The sequence below is a fragment of the Vidua chalybeata genome, chromosome 17 (genome assembly GCF_026979565.1).
Source record: "Vidua chalybeata isolate OUT-0048 chromosome 17, bVidCha1 merged haplotype, whole genome shotgun sequence".
Classification (NCBI taxonomy): domain Eukaryota; kingdom Metazoa; phylum Chordata; class Aves; order Passeriformes; family Viduidae; genus Vidua; species Vidua chalybeata.
Window position 1 is genome coordinate 11,682,970 of NC_071546.1, and position 19,175 is coordinate 11,702,144.

At 43.0% G+C, this 19,175-nt stretch overlaps 1 protein-coding gene across 3 annotated transcripts; it reads right to left on the reverse strand.

The window, feature by feature from the left end:
- Positions 1 to 520: 520 nt before the first annotated feature.
- Positions 521 to 11,122, reverse strand: STX16 (syntaxin 16). Of its 3 annotated transcripts, none has more exons than XM_053958610.1 (8): positions 10,860 to 11,122; positions 7,302 to 7,409; positions 6,242 to 6,382; positions 5,539 to 5,701; positions 4,548 to 4,639; positions 4,255 to 4,398; positions 3,678 to 3,758; positions 521 to 2,622 (listed from the first exon to the last, which is right to left on the reverse strand). In XM_053958610.1, exons 1-8 carry the CDS (start codon positions 10,938 to 10,940, stop codon positions 2,518 to 2,520), a joined length of 915 nt encoding a protein of 304 aa, XP_053814585.1. In that variant the 5' UTR covers positions 10,941 to 11,122; the 3' UTR covers positions 521 to 2,517. The 3 variants fall into 3 exon arrangements, with proteins under 3 accessions (XP_053814585.1, XP_053814584.1, XP_053814586.1); XM_053958609.1 differs by having other exon boundaries at positions 10,806 to 11,122; XM_053958611.1 differs by lacking the exon at positions 10,860 to 11,122 and adding an exon at positions 8,458 to 8,476.
- Positions 11,123 to 19,175: the final 8,053 nt, after the last annotated feature.

The window sequence follows — 19,175 nt, forward strand, 5'->3', positions numbered from 1 at the left end:
TCCAGCAGCCATGAAGAAGCCCCAGGCTGAGAGAGGGTCCCAGCTCTGGCTGCAGCAGCACAGAGATTTCCAGGGCTGGGCAGAAGCGAAGGCAGGAGGCTCAGGCAGCTCCTGGAACACCTGAGGAGGCAGCAGCTGCTGTGGCTTTTCTGGGCTTTCATTGCCCAAAGGCATGGACAGATCCCCTTTTGTGGGGACACTCCCACAAGCACAGCATCAGGTTTGGTTGAACTGCTGACAGTTATTCAGACTGACTCAGAATAAGCCACACACCAGCAATTATTTAGAATCCAGCCTGTCCCGAGTTTTCTTCCTCAACAGATTCAAGCTTCAATAAATTCCAGCTCAAGTTACATAGGACACTTGAGTTTAACCTCATTAAAAATGCATTTCCCTGTACAGAATTTGGGTAGAAAATAGGTAGACAGTGGGCTTAACTCATGGGAAATAGCTCTTGACAATGCAAATGACATTGTGCGATAGAAAGCTACTTTTTTTTAAAAAAAAAAGGTATTTCACATCACTGCCACTTTCATTTATTATGAAGAACAGGAACATGTTAACATCACAAAAGCATATTTCAGTTTATAATTTAAATTAAAAAAAAAAAAAGAATAATTGCCCAATTAGGTTGGAAGTGTTTTATTACTTCTTTGAAACCATCTGCCATGATAAAATGTCAAAAGCACCGGTCAAGACAGAAATAAATAACACGATCTCATGTTAGAGAGAAAGTTGCAAATACAGTATATTAAATTATAGCCATTTGCTGCTTCACACCAAGTGATGCAGACAGCATGAGGGAGACAGTAGTTTTACCCACGATCATTGAAAGATCTATCACCAGAACAGGGGAGCTGCACACCCAACACAAGCCTCATTCTTCCTTTCACCAATTTACTTCATGAATTCCATGAAGAGTTTGAACTGGCAGTTTTGGTGGTTCAACATCCCCTTTCTCTAGAGGTAACAAGAGTGGTACAAAGCTTTTCATAAGCCCCACAAAAAGCCAAGGCTTTCATGTTTTTGCAGTCTTTGCTTTAGGTCCATCCCTGAAAATGGTCAGTTTAAAGCCACGTCTCACATCCTCTTTAGCACAGAGTGAAGAAACTCAGGGCAGGCAACAGATGCAACTTCAGTATCATAGTGTTTTGAAACTGCACTTCTGGGGCTTGGAGCAGAGCATCTCTGCAGCTCTACGGGGAGCACTTGTATCAGTCAAAGAATGAAGGAAGTTACAGTCCCTTTGGGGAAATAAAAAAACAACCAAACATATAAAAAGCAATATTAAAAATATTAAGACAAGGCCTCTACAATTGCACAACACTTCAGGCCTGAATTAAATTAAGAGTATTCTATTACTTATATGTTGCCTTAATTTCTGTTGTACGGCCTGCAGCAAAGTTTTCCACTGAAAAAAGCAGTGAAAACCCCAAATTCTCTACTGAAGGCCTTCTAACATGTCACTTGCATGACACCTCTCATGGTCAGTAAAAGACCACAAACACGTCCTCTCCCAGGCAGACATCTGAAAGAGAATTTTCTGTCAGGGAAAATGGATGTAGTATCTACTGTAGTGAAGCTACTCCTTATACAAAAATCATAATCCATATGGACAAATGCATTGTAAAATAAACAACTTATACAGCAGCTACAGTATGAAACATCCAAGACCCACTGCAGCAGGCCAGAGAGATTCTCTTTTTGGGTTTCTACTCCATTTTTTTCAGCTTAACTTCACTGCTTTAATGTAATGTCTGTACTTTAGCTAAAAAAATAATGCATGAAAAAAATATATGATCATCCCAATGAAGGAAAATCATTCCCATGATTACTCAAGCTCAGAAAAAATTTTAATTAACTAAACATGTTAAATTATGCCAGTGATTACATCTTGTTATTTACAAGATCAAGTACCACTGATTCTTAGTAATGGTGTAGTATCTAAATTAAGATCACAGGGGTTGGATTATGTTCTGATTACTAAAAGTTTTTCTTTTTAGCTGCCTATCCAGCTCTTTGGAGTTTTTGAGTCTGGAAGAATGGGCATTCAATCAAACAATTTTGTGTCTCAACAAATTTTACATCAAGATCAATTTTTGATATCCAGTCCCATTGAATCAGTAACATGGTTTAAACTTGAAGCCTGTAACAAGTATGACATAAGAATACAGAAGACAACATATTTTTGTTCACAGTAACACACTAATTACTGTAGTAACTGGTAAACTTCAATTTTTAATTATTCTTAAGCACTGTGTTTCAAAATACCTCTGCATAGAGCACCAAATTTTTTTGTATGGGAGGATCAAATTTCCTGACATTTTCCATAAAATCCTTACAAACACCTCACAGACCACCAAACTTGTACTTTGAAGAATTCTACAGAAACATTGCACAGACGTTGTACCACAAGGGCTCATACATTCAAAGGCAGCTTTCTGGAGTGCAGGTCCATCCATTCACATTGGGAAAAAAGTTCACAGAAACTCCAAAAATGAGAAAATGAAGCGAAACCTAGTGTGACTTTACACCAATAAGAACAACAATAAGGACAATTACTATAACAAACAAAATTAAAATAACGAGCATCTTCCGATTCTTCTTTTGATATTGCTCTGCCTGTAAAACAGAGAGGAAAGAGTTAATAATTAGATTTCTGCAAGGCTGAAGTACAGACTCTTGTTTAGTGTAAGTGTAATATATTGCAGGCAATTCCCACAAAATAACTCTGATCTGCACCAGAAGCTCCAGGGAAGGTAAATGTGCACTGAAGTCACATCCACCCATGTTAAAGACTCAGTTTGCTGAGATAATATTCCTGTATCGTGTTTGAAGGACATTAAAATTCACAACAAAATTCCTTTTTTAATAGGCACATTTGTTGTACCTTGTCAGCTGTATTTTCATTTAATTTCAATTACAACTGAAAGCTTTATTTTTGAGTTGGTTCTCAAGTTTTCTGCTTCATTCCTTCTTTCTTCTAACCATATTTTCTCATCCCTCTCTTCCTTTTTGCAGGGGAATTAACAGCATATAACATAGAGGAAACTCTCCAAAAGCCAAATGAAAGTCTATTAATAGAAGCTAAACAAAACAAAGCTTGTATTTTGTTTTTAATTAATAAGCCTTCAAAATAAAACCGAAACAAAATGACCACAAAACTCTGATCTCCTGAAATCTACGTTTTTAAAACTTTTCAGGTGTTCATAGTAAAAGCTTCACATTAAAGCAAGAGGTTGGACCTAACATCTAACAAGTGTCAGATGGTAAGAGAAAACATTAATAATTATTTTTTCTGCTCACATGATTGAGATAATGTTTTCAAACTAAAATCTGCAGTGAGGTACCCAATAACCAGCCCTATTCCCAAGTGCCTGGCTTTTCAAAGAGAGAAGGAATTGCAGACAGGTCCCACCAGGTCAGCAATATAAATATCAAAGCACATTGGTTGGATGCCCAGAAAGTCTTTTAAGAAATCAACTCGAGGCATCAAGCATGACATTAACAGAAGTTACATGGGAAGCTCCTCCTACAGTACAGCTGGACATTCCACACTGTACAGAAGGGACTTCTAAAAGGGACAATGTCCAACTGAAAACTGAATAACTTAATAGCTATTTAATTAGAAAAGCTTATTAGATATGCAAAATGGCTTAAGTATCCCATCAGCTTACCTTATGAAGTTGTTTTAGACCCTCTTCAGTTTTCATACATGACTGTTCAATATTATAGTCAATTCTATCTAGAACTGTTCCCTAAATAAAATGGAGAAAACAAGCACCAAATTGAACCTAAATGAACTTCATAAAGCAAATGTTATCATAAGCAGCAGAGTAATTAACAACACTCACAGCAAACAGCTCATGAGCTATGTAAACAATGAACTTTTACAGAACTAGTTGGGACTTCATTAAGCAACTTCCTTGCTCAGTTCCTAATAACAGCTCTGTCACCATCTCACATCACATCCCTTATAATCATCTTAATTCCAGACCAGGTGCTTTTGGCTGACAAATTCAACAGAAACTGATCTCTGGGAGAAATAACCAAGTGAACTTTGGCTTTCTATGTTTTTTAAGTCTAACCCACATCACCAGTTGTTTTTTTATTAATTTTCATTAACTCAACTTGTGGCAGATTTCAAGCAGAGAAAACCTGAGCAGGAAGAAGTAAATTAGGAAAAGTGAGTCTGGAAGCCTTCACACTACATGGAATGTCCCATTTCTCACTAACACTGTGCTGTCCATGTACCTGTTCTACTATCATTGCTCCCAGGTCCCTAAATATTTCGTTGAGATCAGAGATTGACTGCACAATCTGGCGGATTTCTCGTTCTCTCTCTTCCACCATCAGTGTGTTTTGCTCCACCAATGCCAGTTGGTCATCTGTAAAACCCTGTTGAAATAGAAGATTTACATGTTGAATTAATATGAAAGACGTGGAAATAATTAAAATCATAAAACGATTTCATAACTCAGATACTTACAATCTGAGAAGAGAAAATGCAATTCATATTGAATTTGTGTAATAACATCTTAACTTACTCTATCATAAAGTGTATCATCCTCCCCATCATCCATCAGTGGGACTGAGGTGTCAAAGAAGTGTTTGGACCTTTCTTCTCTATTTTTCATACCTGTAAAAGACAAACTATGTTTGAGCATGATATTTAAGCACACTATAATCAGGGTAAGGTCTAAAGAAAATCTGGGTAGTAAATGACATAAATCACAATATTTAAATTTTAACTGTCAGGCTTACTATTTAACAAAAGCATAACAAATTCAACCAGACTTGCAAGACTAATTAAATCAGTGATTTTTTAAGTCGTTATGTTCTATGAAGCAAAAAAAATTAGGAAAGTTAAGAGCCTTAAAGTGTGATCACTCCAGGCTATTTTGTAAGAAATTCTTTTGGGAACAATCCTTGTCTGAACTGTGATCTTCAGTTCCACCTGTGCCATTTATACCACAGGAGGAAGAAATATCACTGTTAAATTTAAAAATACAGTTTTTGTGGGTTTCTTTCAAGATTTAAAAAATCTGTCTCAGCTTAAAATAGAATAGAACAAAATTTTACTTTTAAACAGAAATGATTGCACTTCCAATCTGTTTATGGATGCAGAATTTTAATTTATCACAGACTAGCTCTTGAGCTTTATCCATCACAGCCTGCCCTCTCCAGCAGGTAGCATGGCTGAAGGCCAGTGGCTGCTTCACCAGTGTAACAGATGCAGCTCTGCAATCACAATTTGAGATGTAAAATGCATTAAAATTTTGGATAGATGAAATCTGGTTTTGTTGATACGCTCAACCATGACATTTCTTCTTTAGCAACAAGAAAAAGAAGTAGAACAAAGCAGTTTGAACGTGGGCTGTGAACCACAAACTCTCCAGTTCCAAGCTCTAGTTAGCCCTATGTGCATCACTTAACCCTTCTGTGCTTCAGCTTTCCCAACCAAGAAAATAAGCACAGCTCAGTGAGTGCTTTCCACAGGAGGGGCCCATGCATTACTGTTCCATCTCTTATGCTTACGTTTGAGATAGTCAGACTGTGCATGCCTAAAGTTGGTGGAGAGGTCCTGAAGGGACTGTGCTAAGGAAGACACTACATTCCTGAGAACACGTGCTTCTTGTTCTGTACACGTTCGTGACCTGCTCTGCAACACCTGGACTGCTCTCTGACATCTGTGGAATAACTGAGAGAACAATTCCATTAGTGCTCAATCATACAGCAGCACACACTGTAAACAGCACGTTGCAAAAGTGCCACATTGAAGACTAGTATTTTGATTTCTACATTTTTTAAAGTAATTTTTAAAATTTGCCCTCTGCAATGTTTAAAAAGACATGGAAACAGAACACAAATGAGCAAATAACTTTGAGCTAACAAGGTAGCAGAGTAGCACAACTCCCTCTGACCAAAGACATTTGCTTCATTAGAGTTAGCTGGACTGCAAGCCTCAGAACAGACATCTGCAGATACAGATTTCTCTGAAATAACTGTAAATTTGATTTGATAATCTCCCAATCCAGTTCCAAGCAGAAAATCAAACAGGTAAGGGGAAGAACAGGGAGGTTTAAGTGACTTGTTGGGAAGTTCAGAGCAGAGCCCAGGACTTCTGGCTCGCTCCAACACTGATCACAAAATAAATCCTTTGCTTAGAGCAACCACTGCCTCATCCTAATGCATTAAAGATGTGCCAAACTGGAGGTTTAGGACCCAAAGCACTCTGTACCTGTGTGATCTCCTGGGTTGTTATTTCTATTGCCCGTTCCTCTTCACTGCTGTCATCCAGTGTGGGTCTGTTTAGATGTTTATCATGAAGACTGGCTAATTCTTTCATCTTCTGTTTAACCCTGGCAATATCATACTGAATCTAAAACAAAAGGCCCAACAGGAAGAAAGGGAATTAATTCATGCTTCAGGGGAAAAGGTTCTGACATATGTTAGACAAAAATCATTGAGAGAAATCTGTAACATAAAAGGCAGACCAAATATTATTAAAAGCCACATAAAAAGCTGACTAAGAAACTGAATACTCTTAATAGAATTTGAGTTTGCTGCTTTTTAAAATCTATTCATTAATCTTAGACAAGATTGCTGCTTTCAAATGTGCTTCATTAAGTTGGAATAATATTTTTATAACTATATGGCATCACAGCAAGAAGATTTAGCCAACTTCCAAAAAAATAAACGAAAATTCAGGTCACACCTTCAACTCTGACAGAAATTGAATAGCCTCAACTCAACTGCAGAAGTTAAACTCCGTGCTTTCAACCAAGTAATTAAAAATAAATCTGTAAGGATGATTATGATAGCAGTAAAAAGGAGACTAAGCATCTTTCTGCACAGTGGGTTCTGTCCACACAAACTGATGAGCCAACAAGTGTTCTGAGTGTACATTTAAAAGAAAGGATTTTCTGAAAGTCAAGAATAGCTTCACACTCCAAATACGGGAAAAGGTTTTCAATTGGATGCTTCCAGAATCATTCCCTTGCATTTGTCCAAATATTTCCAAAACTTGCAAGGCATCTAGACTGCAGAGGCAGAAAAATTCTCCTGCTAGAAAACAATAACATTTCCTGTTTTCAAACACTGAACTGCTCATCTCCACCATTTTAGGGTCTATTCAACTGCACCCCTCACCAGCTTCAAACAAAAATTCAAACTAAAATTCTTATTTGAATCTTTCTTCCAATACTATTTCTGCTACGAAACTGACAGAATGTGAGTGACAACAGTAACAAATCCCTCCATGGGAAGTGCAGCTGGATGTGCCAGGGCACAGCACTCACCTCGTCTGCCCCATCCACCCATTTGGGAGGCAGGCGCTTCGTGACGCCGATGGCAGCCTCGGGATCCAGGCTGATCCCTGACACCAGGGCCATGCGGTCATCAGCCAGCTGCACAGGGAAAAGAGACAGCAAATTAGCTTGTGCTAATTAGATCCAACTCCTTGAGCATCAGAAAAAGTGCATCTATGCCTTCCCACAAAATTAACCTCAGAGACGTGTTTGGTCATGGTCAAACATCTCGTCTCCTGGTTTGGCGTGCTGTGCTAATGACCCTCCCACTTCCTGCAGCATCTGAAAGCTTGGAGTTGCTCTTAGAATAAATTCTTAGCACATTTTCCAGGAGGAAAGGTGGCATTGCAGTGAGAATTTGTGTAACTCTCATGTTGGTACATTTCTATCAGACAACAATTCACAGCCCATGTTGCAGCACAGTTCATATTGGGCCTGGCAAGTTTGAAAACTGCATTTGGGAAAATCTCAGAAAAAACATTTATTATAACTGCTTGTTCTCAAATAATGCTATTCTGAAGAACTCTTGCAAACTGACATGCATCTCAAATGGTTAAATTACTCAGTTAGTGATCATTAAATTATGCTAAACACAAATAGCCAAGGCAGTACTGCAGATGATCATCAATGATGCCACTTACAACATTAACTAATTACTTGGGAAAGCTTTCATACAAACACTTCCCTTCCTATTTTCTCCCAAATTTGTAATTCTCCTTTATCAGGCCTGGAAAGTTTTGTGCTTCCCTAGCCCATCCCTTTTTAAAAAACAATCTCCCTTCCTTCCTGAGCAACTCTTTCTTGAAAGCAATTTCTTTGTCCCTGACCTTATTTCCTGATCAATAAAGTTTGCATAATTTATGCACAGCATGAAGAATAGTTAATGGCTTCACTGTGCAAAGTCACTCTATCCCAGGTGCCCACCACAGTCAGACTGGTTCATACATTTATCTATTCACAATTTATAACATCACAAAATGCTTGATTTCTCTATGCAGCCTGTCCTTCTACAAAGACACTGCGAAGTGCACAGACACTTCATCCTGTACAATGAAATTCTATAAACTAGCAGAATAAAGAAAGACTATTTTAGCTCACTGCTGTAGGCTTGATGCACCATGGCAGAATAAAATGTGAAAAACAATACCTCATCCAGCTCCTGAAGTGATTTGTGGATCCCATCAGCCCCATCCAGTTAGAGACAGCAAAAGATAAAAGGGGAAAAAGAGACATAGGACAGATATAGGGCATGGTCAGTTGAGAAAATACTGATTTATTTTTAAAGCATGATGGTTTACCAAGAACAAACAAACTGGCTTTAAAGACATGGTTAATCAATAAATACATCATGATATTGCATTTTAAGTCAGCATTTTGCTTAATACACCAACGTTTAATAAAACATTTCAGTTCCTTGGTAAACAGCAAGAACATAAGAGATCAAGTGCAGAGCTTGGTTTGTTCTACAAAGTAATTGCACCGTGAAGTTTCTAAATGCTGAAATGTCAGGCAGAAAAGCTGCAATAGAATCCAGTGAAGAATGACAGCAAGGGCAGTCTGACTGCAGCACTCAGCATCCACTGGGTTTGGTTATGAGTGGAGGGGGCACAGAGAAGCTTTTGTAGGACATTTATTCACAAGCACCCCAGTTCTCACAGGATCAAAGACAGCAAAGGACAAAATGCAAAAGCAAATGTTCAGTCACTTCTGTACACACTTGAGCTGTGCTCTGCTTTCAGGGAACATTAACCCTGCAGGGATCTGAGAAAATACACAAGGACGTGTCTGCACCTTCTGTTCATCAGTCCTTGCACTGGGGAGGGGATGAGTGAGCAAAAGGACATTTCACTCCCAGATTAACAAAGTCAGACCTAAAACTGCACAGAATCCTTGTGGTTTAACAAAGCAGCATCAGCTGGTGATCTCTTAGGAGATTCCCCAAGTTTTTGGAACAGGACTCCACTGTTAAAGATGCTGCTTTGATTGAGTTTAGGAATGAAATTCTTGCCAGAGTTCTCACAGCAAAGGATTTCTCAAGGGGAAAGCTGGAGATGAGCTAAGGGGAGCTGCAGTACTGTGGGCTGGAATTTGCCACCCTGGCCTGCTGGCACTCAGCAGCTCTGCCTGGGGCACCACCCCAGGGAAAGAAAGCTGCAGCTCTGACAGCAGCAGGCACCGAAACCCAGGAGAGACAAACAGCTCACCCCAGCAGCCTCACGCTTCTGGCTGAGACAGATCTCCTGTGGGACTCTGAAATGCCCACCAGGGCCAAAAATGACTCCTTTCAGCCCTGCACAGATGGACAATTCCCAGTCTCTGAGAGCCTCCACTGCATTTGAGTGAGCAGCCCAGCAAAAACCTTCCATGAATGTTAACAAACACTGCAAATAAACATTTGATGCAGGTGCTAAATGTTATTGCACTGGCTGCTGAGTAAAGTGCAGTTTCATTGCTCAGGAGTAGCGAGTTCAAAATATCACTACTTTTGGTGGTATTTTAAAAATATAAAACTTTTAAAATAGATTCACTTTTTCTAGGTGATATTTTAAAAACACCCAAGGATCTACAGAAGTGACATTAAAAAATTACCAAGGACTAAGTGCAGAGCCAAAGTACACATGTAAAATACAAATTACTGCTGACATTTCCTGTTCTGCAAACGCAATTTAATACACAGTTTATTAGACACAGGTGTAATAAAGTTAGCCACGAACAAAGACCATTGCCAGCAACAGGAAGCACTGCTTTTCCCAACAAAAATGCATTAATGTGAAGCTATTTAGAGTGATGAGACTGCCAGCAGGTATTTACTGGTGGCTATGAGAAATAAATGATGAGTTTAAACAGAAAGTGTGAAAACCTGAGCAGAGCTGAGCTGCCAAGCAGCCCATCACAGCCTGACTAGCTCAAAACCTAGAAAAAGGGACAGAAACTCCTCTGAGCCAGTAACTTTGGTAGTTTCTGGAAAGAGGAGTTACACTAGATTCTACTGACTCCCCTGTCTCACAGACGTGTTTGAGTATTATTTGTATTTCGGGATAAATAAAAAGGGCAATGAACATCAGAGCAACTTATGGAGAATTTAAGCGATGGGACTAAACTACCCCAGTGCATTTACCAGTGCCCACAGCGAGGTGAATAGAAGAGTTCTGCTTTATGAATTTACTTCTTTTTGGAGGTGAGGAGGCATCAAACCCCTCCTGGCAATGCTAACAGGACGCTGTTAGAACGGTAACTGATTTATTATGCGCGAAGGGAGCAGCACACACAGATCTCTTCTATTCCCTTACCGTGAAGGAGTGGGAACGCAGAAATCCCCAGGGTGGGGAGGGACGGGCAGAGGGAGGAAGGCCAGGGAGCGGGGGGGATTGAGGAGAGGGCTCAGAGGAAGGGGGAACCGGGGCGGGTGAGAGGCCGGGGCAGGGCGGGGCACGGCACGGCCGCCCGGCAGCCCGGGGCGCGGCGAGTACAGAAGGATGAAGGGAGGAGACTCACCGCAGCGGCCATGCTACGTGAATTCAGAGGGCTGGAGGAGCCGAAACTACTCACTTGCTCGGCCAGCAGCTGCCGGCTCTGCACCGCGTTGTTCCGCAACAACAAGAACGCGTCCGTGAGACGCCGGGTGGCCATGGCCCCCCGCCCCGCCGGGCCCGAGCCCGGCCCGGGGCCCGCGGCAGACGCGGCGGCCGCCCCTCAGAGGGTCGGGGCGGAGACCCGTCAGAGGGCCGTGAGCGGGACCGCTCAGAGGGCCGGGGCCGGGACGCCCCTGGGCGGGACCGGGACCCCCCAGCCCGGGCCCCCGCGGCCGCCGGGCGCCGCCATCGCCCCGGCCCGCACCGGCACTTCCGCGTTGTGCAGCGCCCGCCGCCTTCCGGCCGCCCGCCCGCGCCGCTCCGCCCGGGACCGCGGCCGCGACAACAGAGTTCCGGTGCTCCGGGGGCCGGGGCAGCAACGCGCACCCGCGCGTCCATCCCAATGTCCGTGTCCATGTCCGTGTCCATGTCCGTCCCAATGTCCATCCCAATGTCCGTGTCCATGTCCGTGTCCATGTCCGTCCCAATGTCCATCCCAATGTCCATCCCAATGTCCGTGTCCATCCCCACGGCCATGTCCGTGTCCGTGTCCATCCCAATGTCCATCCCAATGTCCGTGTCCATGTCCGTCCCAATGTCCATCCCAATGTCCGTGTCCATGTCCGTGTCCGTGTCCATCCCAATGTCCATCCCAATGTCCATCCCAATGTCCGTGTCCATCCCCACGGCCATGTCTGTGTCCATGTCCGTGTCCGTGTCCATCCCCACGTCCATCCCATGTCCGTGTCCATCCCAATGTCCATCCCAATGTCCATGTCCATCCCCACGGCCATGTCCGTGTCCGTGTCCATCCCAATGTCCATCCCATGTCCGTGTCCATCCCCATGTCCGTGTCCATGTCCGTGTTCATGTCCATCCCAATGTCCGTGTCCATCCCCACGGCCATCTCCATGTCCATCTTCACGTTCTTGTCCAGTCCATGCCCACATCCATCCCCTGTCCAGCCCCATGTCCATCTTCACATCCATCTCCATGTCCAGCCCCACATCAACCCCACGTTCATTCCCATGTCCATCTTCATGTCCATCCCCAGCCCATCCCCAGTCCAACCCTTCATCCATGCCCACATCCCATTAGGTTTTCCTCTTCTGAGTCCCTCCCACCCCTTCCTGGCCATTCCCTTTGCTTCCAGACAATTTTCTGTTTTCCAAACAATGACACGTGGCTTTTTTTTTTTTTTTTCCCTGATCCCAAGCCATTTAAAACAACAATATGGTGTTTGACTTTTCAGAAGAGACTTTTCAACACGGTGACTGAAATGACTTTTCCCAGCTGCTCTGTCAGTCCCAGTGTGGGGCAGATGTGACACGAGGCTCCAGTGCATCCCATGCCTTTATTCCAAGGGACATCTGACAAATCCCCATGGAAACAGCAGTGGCCACGGCCCAGCACAGCCAGGATCATCAGGAGACTCCCTTGCTAAAGCCCTCAAAACACCCTCCCAAACCAGGCAGTATTTACACACGTGGTAGGAACAGGGACTGTAATCACAACCACGTTTTCTGCAAATGTTATCTCGTTTTATTGAACCGCCTGGGCAAACTTGTACCGGGAGAAATAGGGGGGGAAAAATTCCCTCTGCTATTGTAAGATATTTGGGGAGTTTTCTTGAGCAGCCCTTCTGCCTCAGTGGGAGAGACCTGAAACTTGGAATTTAGCAAGGAAATAAGCTCGAGCCACACAAGGCCTAACGCACGCATTTCATTCTTCGTGGTCTGGTGAAATCTGCTCTCACTTTGGCTGCCTGACAAAGGCTTTAAAATATATGTGTGTGCTTCATTTCTTCATGCTAATTTTTAATCTACTGTAACAGTTTTTATACTATGAGAACAGCTAATGACCTTCCTGGCTTCTCTTGGCACTGCTGCTGTGGCTGGAGGTCAGGAGAAATTTCTCCTGCCATCAGTGGTCTCGCCATGATCTTTTAGAAAAAACCTTTTGGAATATCTCATTTGGATGGAGAACATGAACCCAGTAGGAACCCCAATGTGCTTGGTACACAGCAGCAATTAACATATTTTGCTTTCTGATTTTTGCCAACTTAAAAAAAGTTTTGGATGTTGGGCAGGCTTGGAATTTACACAGGGGCTATAAAAGTATTTGGGACTTGTACATAGAGGGATAAAACTCTGCAAGGAATGGGTCCAGACTTGGTGAATAACCACTTCAAAGTGGATATTAGGAATAAGCAAAGGGAGTGGAAGGAATGGAAAAAAGGATTAATCAAAGAAAACCACGTCTTAGAAGTTAGGAAGTGTAGGCATAAAGGGAAACGTGCCAGAAGTAAAGCTAAGGTAGATCTAGCGAAAGAAATTAAAGCAAATAGCAAAATGTTCTTCAGGCATACATAGCAGGGGAGGAAGGAGAGGAGGGGGAGAGGTGGTGAAAGGGGGAGGCAGGACACAAATGTATAATATGTAGTGGAAATGTACACAGAGGAAATGAATGCATGGAGACAGAAATTACCTCATGCAAGTGGAACAAATCATCAAGATCATAATGCGACAATGATTGGGGCTAAATGATTGTTACAGACACCTTTCAGCTGGAATATTCTCATTTCTGACTCAGACATCCAAGAGCACTTCATATCTGCTTGTGTAACAGCATCCCTGTATGAACAACACAATTTGAGAACAGGAAAAATTCTTCCAGCTTTTAAAAAGAGGAAAAATGATTGAAGTCTGATCCAAATAAAATACAAGACTTTGGGATAAATTTAGCAAGAAAGAATAATAGCAGACATGATGGCAGAGATAACTGGGCTAAAAGGCAACATGGATTTATTTACTGAAGGTGGACAGTGCTGGACTAACCTGATGACTTTGGAAGGTGTTTGGTTTTCATAACAGATAAGAGCTGGTAGTTCTATTCTGCCTGGTAATGAATAAATATAGGCTGGAAATGAGAAGAATATGTTCAGCCATCAGAGGAATTGGGTCCTGGTGTGTCCTCCCTACAGGCATGGCAAGGGCAAACAACCACATTAGAATGTTGCACTTGATCTGATCATAAAAAACCCAGATCATGTTTTCCCCTCCTAAGACAGCACACATCCCTAACTACATCCCCCTCAGTGAGTCCTGGCAATGTTCAGGGCTGCTGCATGCCTGTGCCTAAGCCCACTGCCCGAGGTTTGGAGCCTGTGTCTTGCTTTGCCCTTTTATCTGCTTTTTAATGCCTGTTCTCTGCTGCTGCTCCCAGTGAGGCAGGAGACAGCAATGCTGCCTGCACTGGCACATTCCTGCACCCACCTCCTCCCACAGCCAGGGCCTGCTGGGGAACTTTCCAGTTACTACTGTGGCATTTGGATCTGGCTTCTGGTGGAAAAAAACACTCCATATTCAGAAGAACATTCTATTTTGAGGTGAATAGATAAGCATACCTTTTTTTTTTTTTTTTTTAATGGCAAGTTAATCAGAGACATATTTCAAACTCCAGCTTTTAAACTGAAAACTCCTTTGCCTGTGCTTAGAAACTCCTTCACTGTGCTCCTGTCCTTGTATCACTGTTTGGGTACCCAGGCCATGGGAAGGGCAAGCAGACCTTATGCTCCAGTGATCAGATGAAGGTCAATCCCCACCGTGTTTTATCTTGTGTAATTGAGTAGATACACGGAGGAGGTGAAATACTGCACTCTTTTGAAGCCTGAGCAATCAGCTTGTGCCAGATTCAGGATTAATGGACCATGAAGTGCATTTTGCCCTGAAAAATGCCACCATCCTTTTGCAGATGGAACACTTCTCTGCCAGAGAAGTTCTTCTGTAGGAAAGTTTCTGGAGAAAAAAGCCAGCAAAGTGTCTGGGTTACCTCTGTCATTGCTAGAGGTGCATTCTCTGCACGGGAATTGAGGGGCCCCTGGGAAAATTGATCATACTCTTGCCTGTATTTTGCTGCAGAAGGATTTCAGGTTTTAGGGGTGTCAAACTCACACTTTCCTGAGCAGGTTAATCACTGAGCCGGGTTTGTTTGTCCAGGATTTTCCCGAGGTTTGCAGTGGGTGTGATTCTGACAGCATCTCTGTAGATGGTGCTGCAAGGCAGGGAGATGGGAACAAGGACTGCCTGTGCTGCTTTTAAAATTCAGTCCCTTGCTTTCTCAACCAGCTCTTGGTATTCCAGCTTCCTTGCAAGAAAATGAGAGATAGTTGCCCATAATATCTTCATTTTGATGAGCTATAATCTGAATGCACCCATTGGAAACATGAACAGAGGAGAGCTGTTATTTTCTCTGGGTTCAAACAGCTGACATTCTGTAACTCTGCCTGGAAGACTGCTGTTGAGCAAACTGGCTTTTCACATTGATCTAACTGTACCAGCATTTTAACAGCAGATTGTGGAATCCAGCGAATTCCAGAAAAACATCTGAAAAAGAATAATAATTTGATCATGCAGAGACACTAAATAATGGATATTTAAATAATAAAGAGAAAGAAATTCACATCTCTAAAGGGGGTCTGTCCTTTTTTGCTCAACGTCAAGTGTTGCCTTGAGTTCAGCTGCTCTTCTGCACGCTGAAAAATGGTAGAATGGAACCTGCAAATGTGTCTGTACTCCTCCCCTGCTACTGAAATGCAATCAATCCAGGTGGAATCAGGTCTTACTTTAAGCTGGGTAGGCAGTGAAGACTGATGTGTCTGCTTGGAGGGCTGGGAGGAATTTTTTAATCAAAATTCAGCTGCATGAATTTGGTGTTTAGAGGCAGACATACTTCACATACATAATTACACAGGCAACCTTGTTCAAAGGCAGATGTGAGAGGCACAGTCAGTGAGTTTGTACCCCAGTCTCGTGACAGACGAATAATGCCTGTGGTACTTAAACAATGGAACAACTCTGTCATCTAATATTGTGCAAAATTCCTTCCCTCAGCTGGGCACTATATTAAATCTTCTGTGTCACCATGGTGTAGGTCACCTCTGCAGCAAAGATAAAAGGTTGCTCGTTGTAGACATTTTTATCTCTGCTTACCCTAATTCTCTCTCCAGTAGTCATGTGAGGATACGCTGGTTTTAAATTGAGCTATCAAATATAAAAATGTGTTAGTGGTCTCCTCCTTGTAGGGTGTATGTAATTTTAGATCCAGGTGGGACTCCTAGCATCACGGATGTGGTTTTTAGCTGAGCAAAAGTTGTGGGGCTGGAGGTATGGCAGTAATTAGATGTTGATGTGCAGACATAGTGTGAATTCAAGATGTTGTGTGCCCTAAATGTCTGCTACTGACCATAGTGAGGATGTTACCCTGCAATTTATCTACCACAGTTCACTCTGTGAGTGCCTCCCTCGTGCTTCAGTGCAAGTCAGTCAGCTCAGTCACTGACAGAGCAGCTTTCCCTGAGAGGTCAAACCACCACAGACAACACAGCAGACATTCAAGGGTCAAACAGTATCCTGCCTGCAGTAAGAGAGAAGAGAAATGTGCTGTTTGCATCCTGGGGCAGACTCCCACAGTACTTCCAGTACATCCAAACATGAACAAAATGTAGTCAAAATAAGTAGACAAGAGAAATATTATTATTCCCTTTTTAGAGATGAGGCGCCAAGGCAAGAGGAGATTCAGTGAGCAGTTCTCCTGCAGATATGTGTAATGTAAGAGCTGGCAATAAAACAGAGGATTCCTCATTACTGCCATTTTACAGATGGAAAAACTAAGTCACAGAACAACAGTGGCTTGCTCAAGGTCATACAGGGTATTTGTAGCAAACCCAGAACCTGAATCTGGAGCTGCTGGATCCTGGTCAGCATTTTTCCTAAGGGAATCATGGATAAAGAGATTAATGTCAATAATTTCCCTCAAAGCAGCAGAATTTCAGTAAGAGAAGACTGTTCCAGAAAAATATGCCTCTTCTTGTGTTAGAAAAAGAAGCTTAGACTCCAGTATCCCCAGCAACTCATACCTATGTTCTTGTTATCCTAATTAGTGGCAATGATCCACTTCCAGAAGGTTTTATCTCTTTAAATTATGTGGGTTGTTTTTGGTTTTGTTTTTGGTTTTTTTTTAAACTAACAAAATTAGAGAAGGCAATTCCGAAAGATGTATTACAGCAGATCATGGTCTGACATTCATTCCAGCAATAACAACTGTTATCAAAGATCTTTTCCATTAACATAGGAAACAAGTTGGGCTAATAAAGACATGAGTAGATTTTTGTACATTACAATGTAAAAATAATCAATGAAACAGCGAAAAAAATCAAGTCAGAAAGTCTACCTAATGACTATTATCTTGCACAGAAGTAGTCTGGTTCTGCTTTATAATGATAGCATTCAGCCATAAATCATTCTGAAAAGAGAGAATTTCAATGCCAGTTGGGAGCAGCAGAGGGCACGTAAGAGTGGGGTCCTGCTTAACAAATCTTCACTTTTTTTGGCCTAGATCTTCCAGTAGGGTGAGGAACTGTACATACTGATTTTCTTAATGAACTGGTGCCCAGTTATTACCAAGTGGGTGTCCTGTGGTGAAGAAATCTTGGATTTCCAGGCTGGTTTTCTGTCACTTAGAACCATGCCTGCAGCTGCTGTGTTATGCCAAGACTCTGCTGTACATGGTGTTTATTGCTATTCTCAGAGGTGCTTGGAAATAGGAAATGATAGAACCTGAGATAAGTACAGAGGTGATGTAAGAGATGATGTGCAAGGAAGGAAACGGGACCAAGCAAAAAAAGTTTATTAGACCAAGGGGAGCAGGGCAGGGAGGGGGACAAGAGCGGCTGCTGAGAATGGCCATGGGGAGATGATGAAATCCCCTTTCTGCCATAAATAGCAGCACAGTGGGGAAAAAGACCAAAAAACCCAGAGCAGACCATACATCTGAAATCAAAACAGAGGGATTGCAAGGAACATCAGAACAGCAGCTCCAAGAAATGAACTGTTTTTATTTCTTTCTCTTTTCTCCCTGTTGCCCAGATAAAAGAATTACAGTGTCTCCACTATCTGAGAACTTCCACTCCCCAGAGCCTCATGGGAACATATCCTATGGTCCCTAGTTTGAAGAAACTGAGGCAAGGGATTGTGATGCTGATTTGACAATGTCCTGGTTTCAGCTGGAATAAGGCTATTTTTTTCTGCCTAGTAGCTGGTACACTGCTGTGTTTTGGATTTGGGATGAGAATAATGTTGATGTTTTAGTTGTTGCTGAGCAGTGGCCAAGGACTTTTTATCCTCTTATGCTGCAAGGAGGCTGGAGGGGGCACAAGAAACTGGGAGGGGACACAGCCAGGACAGCTGATCCCAACGACCAAAAGGATATTCCAGACCATGTGGCAGCATGCTGGATTAAAAAAAAGGGAGGAGTTAGCCAGGGGGTGGTGAGTGCTGCCTGGGGACTGACTGGACATTGCTCAGTGAGTGGTAAGCAATTGCTCTGTGCATCACTTGTTTTGTGTATTCTTTTATCATCATTATTATTATTATTTCCTTCCTTTTCTGTCCTAGTAAACTGTCTTTGTCTCAGCCCATGGGTTTTGCCTTTTTTCCAATCATCTTCCCCATCCCACCATGGGGGATTGAGTGAGGGCTGGGTGGTGTTTTGCTGCCTGCTCGCTTGAAACACAATCATTGTTTTTTCTCCAAGCTACCCTCGTTTCATCCCTCTGGAGTCATGGATGCCTGATGTCGGATGGCTCACACAGCCCAGACTCCTCTAGCTCATGTCTCACTGATGTCCCCGTGCCTGGCTTTGGGCCAGGACCCCTCAGCTGTTGTCGGTGGCCCCAGCTGCTCTGCAGTGACAGTGAATACCTCCTTCAATGACCCGTGCCCTGAACTCCCCAGTCACCCCCATTGCTGGGAGAGATCAGGATGTGAATGATGTCAGGATGAGGGTGATGTCAGCGGTGGGCAGAGCGGGCAGAGGGTTATTTTGACCTCTCAGCTCCTTGCTGCTGTGTGTAGGTTGACCTGGGAGGCTCTGTGCTCTCCAGGGTGTGTGTCCCCATCTCTGTGCTGTGCTGCCCTTGTTGTATCCCTGCTGGGAAAGGTCATCCAGGGCCTGTTGGCTGTGCCTTTCAGGGGTGGCCATGTCTTGGAGTACATCCCCCATTGACCACGGAGGGCTCAGGGTTCTTGAAACCCTGAGCTGAGTTGCAAGAAAAAACCAGACACCTGTGGCTGAATTGTGGCTCCCAAGGGAGGGCTGGATCCAGTCTGTGCCAGTTACTCTGACACAGCCACCTCATTTTCCTTGCATAGGAATGTTCACCCTGGCTTCTCTCCACCGTGTCCCTCTTAAAATCCATAGAAGAGGCTGTCAGAATCACTCAGCAGCAGGAAAC